The sequence below is a fragment of the Pezoporus occidentalis genome, unplaced genomic scaffold (assembly GCF_034315485.1).
Source record: "Pezoporus occidentalis ecotype Australia unplaced genomic scaffold, CSIRO_AGI_Poc_V1 ctg39, whole genome shotgun sequence".
Classification (NCBI taxonomy): domain Eukaryota; kingdom Metazoa; phylum Chordata; class Aves; order Psittaciformes; family Psittacidae; genus Pezoporus; species Pezoporus occidentalis.
The window spans coordinates 4,729,953-4,742,062 of NW_026915713.1; the positions used below are offsets into that span (position 1 = coordinate 4,729,953).

The window sequence follows — 12,110 nt, forward strand, 5'->3', positions numbered from 1 at the left end:
AGCCTATGGTTCTCTTCCAAAGTGGCATTGAGCTATAGCCGCAAGACACTGAAAATCTATTTATGTAAGCTGCTTTCAAAACTCTTTAGAGATTGCGATTCTAGAGCCCTCTGAGGCAAGCCTTTCCAGGGCTGGTTTGCTTGATAAAGAAGAAACACTGGAATAAGCTTTGCATTGAAGGATTCACAGAAGAATTCATTAAATGAAGTCTAGGTCTTGTTGCAGTCTGCTTTTGGGCAATGACTGTTAGCAGCATAGTGTCAAAATGAAGAAGGCAGTTTGTGTACTACAATTGGAAATCCTAAAAAAGCTAATTTATCTTCTTTTTCAGCAGTTAGTTACTTGACCTGCAGGCATTCAGGGAGTTATAATGAAGCTGTCAGTGCCTTTTTGTTACAGACTCTGGTCTGTGGTGCTCAAGATCTTCATTCTCCCAAGTTGCTACATTCACTTTTTCTGTAAATGTTATAATTCAGCATAAATTATTTCATGTGCTCTGCAATGGATTATGCTGCTGGATGACTCCAGCTGCAGACCATCTGCACTGTAATTGTTTCCCTGGGCCTCTCATTTGTTGCGAGCTCCTTAGCAGTGTCAGCCGAGTGTTCAGTGCTGCATGGGTTCCTGCTGGGCAAGCTGGTTGTATGAAGCTCAGTTGCAGCACTGCTCTCCTTTCCAGGCGAAACTGCTTTACAGCTCACTTCTGCATCTGAACTAGGCGACAGGCTTAATATTTAATACCATTTCTGATTTGTGTATGTGAAGAATATAATGCTGGAGTGCTGAAGTAGCTTAGTTAAGGCAGCTAGCCTCCTTGAATTTCAGTATCCTGTGGAGAGGTGAGATACCCTGTATGGCAAGCCCTGAACTTCAGAGCTTGCTTCTGTTGCATGGTTTCATTACTGATATTTGATGAAGAACCTCCAGAGGTTTTGAGGAGCTTCTTTCCATGATGCTATCAGCTTAGAGGATCTTTTCCAATAGCAATATATTTGAACAGAGGTATTCAGGTATATGAGTTAAATAAAACATTTTTTTTATTTTTGAGCATATTTGTACTTTTGTGGCTACACTGTTTTATTTGGGGTGTGGGGAAAATGGATCAGTGCTCAGTGGTTTGTACCTTTCCAATAGGTAATGAATATCCGAAAAGTTCTAAATCGACTGGATAAACCAGAGGGCCTTTACCCCAACTATCTAAATCCCAGCAGTGGCCAATGGGGCCAACGTAAGTAGCTCTCTTCCTTGTCAACTGTCTGTCGGTATGTGTTTGCAGTCGTTAACGTCTTTCTTTAATCACTGTTACTTGGTTTTTATATATATGTATTTATAAAGAACTTTTTTAAAGTATAAAATCCCTCATTATATCTGAGGTTCTGTACAATGAAAAAAAAAATACTACAGAAATAACCATCCTACTTGCTATATTTTAATGTACTTTTATTGATATTTTATTGTATGGCTTCTGCAAGTGGGGAAGTTTCTGAATATGTATTGTTTTGGAAAGGAACTTGTAGGCTACAAAACCCTTTTATTCAAAAATCTAAAGTGCTCTCTAAAGTAGCTATTTAAGGAAAAATAATCAGCTGGTCTGAATCAACTTCCATATTTTTAGAGTGGTGTGGCTCCACTTAAGATAAAAATAGAAAAATAAAACAAGTCTTTCCAGTTAATACTAGCTGTGATTTCTGTTGAAGCCTAATGCCAACAACTGAGGAAGCAGATGAAACAAAACTGTGTCATGGCATTAGTCCCCTTGGAACTATTACTGGAGACACCAAAATTAGAAGTGAAAGAGTATAATATAATGCTTGAAGTATTTGAAGTTCTTAGCCACTTCCTGATGACCAACCTTTTCTTGTACATTGCCTTCATTCAAAGCCTACATAGTGTGCAGGATCACGATTCTAGAGACCCTACTTCTTTTTCCACTTTGCCTTCTGAGGCTCAGTCTGCCACCATCCAGTTCATGTAATTCAATGTTCTTATATTTTTTCATTTCTACATTATTGAAAGAAACAAGCAAGATACATTACCTTGGTCTGAAAAGACACAAGCAGATGAGATGGTCCTGTAGATCATCAGTGTTGGTGCTGGTTAGACAGTACAAGAGAGGGAGAGGACTGGAGAAGTTTTGGAATATAATGGTTTGTTTAGGATGTAGCTAGGTGTAAGTAAGTCTGATTCTGGAGTCCTTATGGGACTGGCCACAGTCTGGATAGATAAGGTAATTTTCACAAGTGCAAAGAATGAGTGTTTTATTGAAAAAAATAACATTTTTGAGTGCTTTGTGTCACACTCTGAATTAAAAAGATGTGCAAAAAGGTTGTGCTGCTCACTTGTATTATCCCATCAAGGTAAAGGCCATTTCCTTTTATGAATTAGAAGTATGCACATCATTTTAAAAAGCCTTCTAGTTTGCTGCGCTGTGAGATATCCTTCAGGTCACCATCCACAAGGCTGTGGCACCCATGTGCATAACCATCGACTCTGGTTGGCATGTTAGTACAAACTCTGACATCCATTTACAGATCTGAGAGATGTGTGCCCACTTGTTACCTCTGTTGGTTCAGTACAGCTTTGTAACACATTAAAACCTCCTACTGGAAGTGTTCATCCTATAGCAATAGACATCAGGTTTGGCTAGAAGGCCACCTCAGCGTCTTTGAGCCAGGTCCAGTTACCTCCTTCCTTGGGTTCAGTCACTCACAAAAACTCAGTGTTTTGGTGAGCTGCATGAGAACAGATCTTTCTAGTTAGTTTCAACTAACACAGTGGCTCTGCCTTGTTTATTTTAAAGCAGTTAAGTAGCCTTATGGGCTTTGCCAGTTCCCTGTTCTTAGTATAATTGTGCCTTGTGTACTCCTTGTTCACATTAAATGCCGGTTCTTTATGTTGTGCATAGGAAAACTTTGTTTATACCAGCTGTGCTTTCCAATAGCATTGACAAAGTAAGTGCTTCCTGCACATGCAGGTATGATGGACACAAATATTGCTGCAGTCAGTGACTACACACTGAAGCAGCAAAAGCAAATTTGATGTTGTTGCATCTCTTTCAATTCAGTTGCCTCTGTCTGAGGACGCTGTTTTATCAATTTTTTTCCCATAGTAGAAGACCAGAATGTAAGACTAAAGATGTTTTATTTGAGATTGTTTTTGTAGGCTGTTTCCAGTTGATTACAACAGGGGGAAAAAAACCCAAACAGCCTAGAATCTTCACTGGTACAAGACAGGAGCATTTTCTCAAACATGAAGTAGGGAGGGAGGAATAGTTTCTGAACATTTCTTTTCTAGCAGCGCTGTAACTATGAAGGACACTGCTGGATCACTGCCATTTTTCCTGTAAATTCATTTAGCCCTTGTTATTTTGACAGTAAACTGACAGTGATTTGCTGCAGCATGTATCAATTGGATTTGTCTACTGCAATAATGTATATAATAACAGGGCTTATTATTGATGAAACTGTGCTTGTGCTATTTAGTTTGCAAATGTCAGAGGTTTCTATGGTAATTTATTTAGGAAACTGTAAAGGTCATTTAAATGCTTCTGTTCAAAGATCAGCCTTCGATCATAGAAAATGTTCTCATTTTTTTAAAGAAGCCTCTTTCCCTTTTGGATCATAAACATTTAAATAAATGGTGCATTCTTTCCAGGAATTTAATATATCTCATTCAAAATGGGGCAGAGTGTTTGAACCTACAATGTATTTGTTAGGCAAAGGGGCATTTGGAAAATGAAATCATTCTTGTATGTCACAGGCTACTGGAGAGAAAAAAGTTTAAATGGAATAAAAGTCTCTCATACGTTTGCATGGCTTTGCAGCCTAATCAGAAGGTGAAAGGAGGCATTCCAAGAAGAGAAGATACCAAGTTAAAAATAAATTCTTTGGGTTCTGTTGAATTCCTCCAACAGAGCAAGAACTTTGAAGCTAAGGTCAGAGTTAAGTGCTGGGAAGCACGAGCTCTGTACCACTTACCCTTCTGCATCTCGTTTTATGATCCTGGATTACCTCATGTGTGTCTTGCTTTTGTCATGCCCAGAATGGTATGGACCCACAGACTTGTTGCATAGTATATATGTAACCAGGTCACCATCCTGGATGTCTTGGGCAGAATTAGTAGACCCCTTCCTCAGTGTAAAATTGATGGTTATAAATGAGTAGTACTGGTAAAGCACTTACTTAGAAATCCTTTCACTGAAGACTCAATAAATGCCAAATCCCTTAATGCTACCAGGCAGCACTAACTTAAAAAAACAAAACCTCTATCTAGTGTTCTTAGTTTAATGGAGCTTAAAGAAACACTTTATAAGCATTTATATATATATGCTGTATATATACATATATATGTATATATATGTGTGTGTATATACATATAGTTGTGGAATTTCATGTGTTAAGGGGATCTATGAAACTGTGATAGCCCCTTAAATTTTTTGCCAAGAATCTTTTAGACTGCTGCACAGCAAGTGAATGCAGCCTCGTGCAAGCAGCTAAGATCTTCACTAACTTGCACATCACTGGTGCAACTCACACCAAATGGTCTAACATATGTGGTGTTAGGGTTTGCAGAGTTGTGTCCTTAAACGTGTGCAGTTGAATAATCACTGCATGCATAGTACCAGATTATTTCACATAGTAAGCGATGGGAAGAATAAAGTAGTGTGATAGCAGTAATCTTCTGTAGATGTGGCAAAGTCGTCTTTATTTCTTCCAAAATCACTGCTGAGTTCTGAGAGAAGCCAGAGGTTCAAAAATATACTATTATTTTTAAATATATGTGTTGGCATTTTGAAATAACATTAAGTAACCTGAAATTCAACTCTGCAGTAATGAGCTAAAACATTTCATCCTTTTTTATGAAGTGACTTAAATGGAGCATTAGTGAATGAAAGAGCAAATAAAAACAATGCTGCATGTTAAGAGGGGAAAGCCTTTGTCAAATTAGAGAGCTCTTTCTACATTTTTTCCTCATTTTAGAACTTGGATCAATACATTTTTGTATGGGATAGAGTATGTGAATTTAATGTTAAACATGTAAATTCTTGTTTCTTTGCCATGAACTCCTGTGGCACATTGTGGACAGTGAATAACTCTGGTGCTTTAACTTGACAAAGAAGTTACCATTTAAAGAAATAATTCTCTGTACGTACCAGCTAAGTTTTTCCTGAGGTTCCACACTTACATTTATTAAAGATTGTTGTAGGAAGAGATCATTAAATGCACTGTTTCAAACTGTATTTTGTTGCCCAGTCTGAAGATGAAATTGCTGTTCAATCTCTTTCTTCCTTTTTAGATCACGTCTCCATTGGAGGGCTTGGGGATAGCTTTTATGAATATTTGCTCAAGGCATGGCTGATGACGGACAAGACAGATGAGGAAGGCAAGAAAATGTATTATGATGCTGTTCAGGTATATAAAATAGTTAAATCTTACTTTCCATAATAATCTAATCTGTAATAATCCTAAAGAGAAAGGCTCAAGAAACAATGTGAGAGATTTATGTCTTTGCCACCACAGTTGTGTTTTTCTAAAGAATTAGTTTCACTTTTAAAAAGACTTCATCAAATATAAATGCAGAAGGAATACAGATACTGTGGGAAAGGGCAGAGTCTTGAAGTATAGCTGTTTCTTTCCAACCGCAATACAGTCAGTCTTCTCTGATACTGGAGGAGAAAAGTATAAAATATGCAACAAAAATGCATCTACAAGCAGCTCTCAGATAGAAATTCAATTATTTTTTCCTCCATCACCCCTAAATATATTCCTTCTGTCCTTTTTCCTTACATCCAGGAGAGAGCTCCTCTGTTGTGTTTTGACCTTATATTTCAGCTGTCAGAATATTTTGATTGTGGGCAACACAGGGATCACTATATTATGATAGATAATGATAAATAAAAATAGGTTTTGTTGCATAATGCCTTTTTATTACAAGAGGCATATATTTGCCAGCTTCTGTGAAAACAACCAGTTATTCAATTTTGACATAAGAGAAAGTTTTCAAAAATCAGAATTGTTCATACTTACATTCCTATGTCACATTTTATTTATGATTCTTCTGGTCTGCAGTTTGCTTTGTTATTGATGGTATCCCCTTAATGTGCTGTTTTGGGAAAAATAATGGGTTTGTGACACCAGATTGAGACATGAGAAGTATTAAGTTTAAATTCATATTTACAGGCTTTCCTTCCAGTCTTGGGCAAACGACCTATTTTCTCAGTTCATTGCTTTCATATATATATATGCACACACACACATGCGTGCATATATATACACCTATACATATACATAAAAGAAAAAGAGGATGATATTACTTTTTTTTTCCCATCCTTTCATCTGTGTTGGCTGGAAGCTCTCTAGGGCCAGGACTTCTATCTCTTGCTGTGTGTATGTACAGTGCCACTGTAGACAAGGCTTTGAGACGCTAAGCAATATCTGCTTATTTTTCAATACATCTAGAAATGCACTATCCCTAGTGAAGAGATATAAGTCCCCTTTCAATTCCTGTACCACAAAAAGTGGTGACGTTAAAAATTTGCAACCCTGGCGCATTGCAACTCTCTTTCTTTTTCTTTTAATTTTTTATTTTTTTTTTTCATAGAATCATAGAATGGTTTGGGTTGGAAGGGATCTTAAAGATTGCAACCCCCCTGCCACAGGCAGGGACAGCTTCAGCTAGACCAGGTTGCTCAAAGCCCCATCCAACCTGGCCTTGAACACTTCCAGGGATGGGGCAGCCACACCTTCTCTGGGCAACCTGTGCCAGTGTCTTACCAGCCTCACAGCAAGGAATTTTTTTCTAATGTTTAGTCTAAATCTCCTCTTTTTCCGTTTAAAGCCATTGCCCCTGGTTCTGTCACTACATGCCCTTGCAAAAAGTCCCTCTCCAGATTTCTTTCAGGCCCCCTTTAGGCACTAGAAGCTGTTCTAAGGTCTCCCCAGAGCCTTCTCTTCTCCAGGCTGAATGTCCTGAGCTATCTCAGCCTGTCTCCGTAGGAAAGGTGCTCCATCCCTCTGAGCATCTTTGTGGCCCTCCTCTGGACTTTCTCCAAAAGGTTCACATCTTTCTTATCTTCAGGGTCCCAGAGCTGAATGCAGTACTCCAAGGCAGGGTCTCACAAAGGTGGAGTAGTGGGGGAGACTCACCTCCCTGTACCTGCTGGTCATGCTCCTTTTGATGCAGCCCATCAAATGGGGTGCATTTCTCATTAGAGAGAAAAGTCATTTGTGATTTGCGGTAGGGTGTGATCTCTGGTGGCAGTAAATTTGACAACCAAGTATCCTCTGCTAAAAAAATCCTGCCTTTGATTTTGTAAGTGCAGATTTGGATGCAGTCAGCCTCATTTTCACTGCTAATGTGGTTTTAGCTTCAGAGCAAAAGGTGGATTTTAAATTAGGTTTGAGTGCATTTGAGGCTTTAACGTAAGAACAGTGATACTGTAATAGCTCAGCTATTAGGTTGGCAGCCAAACAGAGAGAACAAAGTGTCTGATAATACAGTATCAATTCATCTTACCATGGAAGGCATTCTGAAGCACCTCAAAGCTGCTTCCAGTCTTCTACTTCCACTGGTTTAATGTCACATTTCTCTTTTAAACAATTCTTACACAGACTAAGTGCTAATGCAGAGACTCATGCAGTTAAAAAACCCACATGCCTTTGCTAGTATGTCTAGTCTGGATACCGTTGCAGCCAGAATATCACAAATGTGGTGTGACCATCACCCTTGTTGGAAAGACTGTGAGCATATTGCCTCCCATTCTGCTGTGGAGCAGCAGAGGCACTTTCATCCCAGCTGATAACAGAGGGAGTCCAAGAGAGCCCTGTGCCTCAACGGCCAGTGCTGGCTGCTCCTACTAAGGCTGAAAGGTTCACCTTCCCCTGACTTGAGTACAGCTGAGCTGAGGTACATCAGGAAGTCACTTGCTATATGCCACAGAAGCAGGTGTGCTTTCTCACATCAGCTGCACAGTGGCAGTGTGCCTGGATGCCTCCTGCGGCAGCCCAAAACACCCACTGGGTGGAAAGCTGCCTGCACCAGGGAAGAGTACTGGGAGCACTCCAAGCTGTGTCCATGCAGGGTGCAGCAGCATGGCTTTGTTTAAACTCACACTTCAGCTATACCTGGATAACAACCTCCTTGGGTTTGAAAGTACTTGCAGGCATTCTGAGGTCACAGTGGGGAGCAGAAGTGGTGATGGCCACCACATTGTGCAGCCAGTTCTCCATGCTTGGGATTGAGCTGGGGAAGCAGAACTGCCGGTCAGCAGCATCACCAAATGTGGCAATATCAATGTCAAGAGCCTGAGCTCTGCTGTAGATGACTAGAGTTGAAATACCTATTGTCTTAATATTTTTAGCAGTACTACATCTTAAGCAGTCCAAGCCTTGTGTCTGTCCATTGTGTCAGCGTTTGAGAGAGCCAAACTAAATATGTGCTAGATTTCACCATGCTGCTGGTTGAAGGCTACTTCAAGTGTTTTCTGAGTGATGGCATTCATGTTCTCTGCTTCATGTACTGAGGTACAGCTATACCAAAGCTGAAAGTGTAACGTGCAGCATGTGGAGGTACAGATTGATGCTGTAATGCAGCTGGTTCAGAAAAAACAGCAGGGAAGTTGGAGTCTCACAGAAGCTGAAGACTACTTGGGCCCCATTGAGATGACAGGTTCTTCACCGAGTAACTACCCTGTTTTGAAATCCATCCCCGTATTGGCTTTATTGCTATTGATCTCTTACTTATCTAAATTAAAGTTAATTTAAGTGTCTGCACAAGGTGCAGTCTTTTTTTATGACTAAGCCTACACTTTTGGGCATTCCGAGGCTGCTTCATATTTTCTTAGATAAATTTCCCCCGACGCTTTCAGAATCTTTTTAAGACTACGCCAGAGGGAACAGTGTGATTATTCCTGGCCATTCGGTCCAGCACATACCCACCAAATTCTGAAAGAGCAATGTGAAGGTTTGATGCCTAATTCAATATCGTCCACAATCCAGAAACCACAAATGAAAATATACGGTGTTATAGTTCACTGTGAAAAGTTGAAATTTATTTAGGTAAAGCTTTGGGGTGATTTCTTACATTGTTCTATAACTCATATCAAAACAAAGAGCTCTTTCTATTAGAATTTTTGTAGCACCTACAGATTGTTTTATGGTTTAAGTTAAAAGCAATAACTAAGATGTCAAACTAGATTTAGAAACTTTTTCTGTTTCCATAAATAAGATGTGTATTTTGCTGATGCCATTTAAAGGGTTGATTTCTAAAGGGAAAAGGGACAGAGGCAGTCTTATTTTGAATACCAGAGCATAATATGAATGTATTTATAAGGCCATCAGAGGGATTCATAAACTAGATTTCACATAAAAGACAAGTGAATGTATTTTTAATGTAACTTATTTTTCTCTTTTGTAAAGCAATGCATATAATGTTCTGTTTCATATAATACAGGAAGAAATCTTCTTAAATTGGTTTTGGTGGATAGCATGTAACATTTACTCACAAAACAAACGTCTATGCAGCTTTTAGTCCTGTTTTGAGCATGTAACTGCCCACAGAACAATCCATCAGTCTTTGCAAATATCCAGGACAGGAGCCATCCCATTCTTTTCAGTTAACACAGTTGATTTCTGAGACACAATTGAGTAGGTTCAGTAAGAGAGCATGATAATTTAGAGAAAAAGTGGACCTTGTGGGTCTACTTATACCTAGTCTAGCAACAGCAGTGCCACAAGCAACTGCATCAAATCCTCCCCTCTTGAATGTGTCAGCACTCATTTTCTAAGTTGAAGGGCAATTTTCCCGCTGTTCTTATTAATAGGTTGTCTCACACTTGATGTCTGACAATCATGTATCTTTTCCAGATTTTCCCATTATGTTTATTTCTGGCCATTGCTGCAAGCGTTAAGCATCTTCAATACTTTCTCTCTGATGCTCCTTCATCCCCTTCTCAGTTCTAGAGAAGAGGCATATCTAAAGGCTGTAAAGAGAGCAGTAACTCAGCCCAGAAGAACTTCATGGGAGTAGGGAGAATCCCTCACTAGTACTTCCCAAGCAGCTTGGTTCAGTGCAGCCCTGTGGTATCAGGGAGGTAAAGCTGCTGTGAGGCACAGCTTTATCTTAAGCCATGATAGTTTACTTTTAGACATTTAGATTGTTTAATTTTTCATCCTGGGTACTAGCTGCTTAGAAGATTGTAACAAGATGACTTACTGATCTCTGGAGAACCTAGCATGTGGAAGCAGAAATAGTAGAAATAGCAAAAAGAAGAATAGACGCTGTGAAGCAGGGCCATGGCCTTTCTCCGCCAGATTCCAACAGCAATCCTGAAAGTCAGGCTCCTGCTAGGCTGGGTTGCATGATTAAGGAATGCAGTAACCTTTTGTGGGTATCCAAAGGTGAAAAAGTCATTTTCAGCCTCAGGATTTTGAGTATTCAGGCAGAAAGTGTAGAGGATCACTCTATAATTTTTATATAATATTTAGTATAAAATATTTATATCACTTATAATTTTTGTTTGCACATTGCTAACTTTGAGACTAACCTTACTATACTCAGTTTGTACTCTGCCAAAGGAAGCTATATGGTTTCAGTTTTGTGGGCATGGGTATGGTGTATATTTGTCAGCATTAAGTAGTGAATATTCTTCAGAGCTGTCAAGATTTCAGACTTTCAGATAAATAAAACAAATCCATGTAGAATTTTTCTCATTGAAATGAGGGAAAGAACAAAGTGTTGTTAGCAAATTGAAAACATGATATTGGCACATAGGCCCTTTTCATCTCCAGAGTTTCTTGAGTGTCTCTTTAACTGTGGTGACAGTTTGGTGGCTGGTCTGTGTTGATTGCAGTTTCAATTAAGTTGCTTGAAGTCGTTTGCTTTGTGATTGTAGTGATCTTAAAAAGTATGTAACTGATGTGGACAGTGACAGAACTGCAGCAACTCAATTAGAACAGTTTGTCACGCTGGGTAAAGCTAAAAGTATATTAATGAATTGAACATTCAGTACTTGAGCACTTCTTGGCATTGAAGGAAATACATAAATAGGGCAGACAGGGTGGTGCAATAGGAGCCCATCTTCAGAATGAAACAGTGCATAGAACCCAGCGTTCCCTCTGCATACATTTGTTTTTTTGGAAGGGCGGGAGGTATTGTCTATAACTTCAATGTGTAAAAATTAATGGTTTATTTACATATTTTGTCAGCTGTCATGTGTAAAATATCACCCAGCTGCACTGGTGCTCTGCACATAACAATAGCATAGCTGTATTTTGTAGGAATGCAAAGTTCATTGCACTTAACAGATGAGATCACCCAGAGGACTCGCTGCTCCTTTTTATTCTCTTTGCTGTTATTTCCCCTCTTGAGAGGAGTTTTAAGGCTTTCCACAGCTGCTTACAGAAAGCATCAAGATTAAAGACAGGCTTCTGCAGATTTTTAAATTGTTAATAATATAATTGCACAATGCCTATGTTTTGGACTTAGACTGTGTTTGGCATAGAAAGTAGACTTTTTGGACTATGTTTGGTATAGAAAGTACTTATTAAAATGTTTGCCTATTTATGAACTATCAAGGAGAAGCAGCAGAAATTGTTAGGTCTCTTTAAGGATAATTTGAACTAGAAAAGTCCTGTGAGAGAAATTGTCCCCTTTTTACTCTTGGCTTTGCTATTGTTGTCACAGCAGCCTTGTCGTTACTACTTGTGCTATTTTCATTTCCTTTTTTTGACATCAAAAGAATTTGTCAGGAGCAGGAGATACATAGCCTAGAATATTCAGAAAATGCAAAATGAAACATTTTGAGAGTGACTTGCTTTGATTCATGCCATTCCATTAATACTGTTTTAAGAATATGAGTAAATCCAGCCTTCTGGTAGAAAAAACAGCATTAAGTACATTTAGTGCAAGACCACTGGTGCGCTCAGAGACGCTTACAGATCTATACAGGAAAAAAAAAAACCTAATTAGATTTTCAGACAAAAGCAAATTATCAGTTTTCCCCTAAAACGTAATTATCTTTTTAGTGATCAGATGGATAGACAGCACAGTAGTAAATGTTTGCCAGTGTTTCCATTTCAAAAATTTAGGTATCTCCATTCTAAGCATTCATA

The 12,110-nt window shown here is 38.9% G+C and overlaps 1 protein-coding gene across 1 annotated transcript in view; it reads left to right on the top strand.

The window, feature by feature from the left end:
- The window catches only part of MAN1A1 (mannosidase alpha class 1A member 1), a 146,471-nt gene that overhangs the window by 118,741 nt on the left and 15,620 nt on the right, over positions 1–12,110 (top strand). Inside the window, exons 7-8 of the mRNA XM_062632414.1 lie at positions 1,135–1,228; positions 5,296–5,411. Of these exons, the coding sequence (XP_062488398.1) occupies positions 1,135–1,228; positions 5,296–5,411 (210 nt within the window). The remainder of the gene's footprint in view (positions 1–1,134; positions 1,229–5,295; positions 5,412–12,110) is intronic.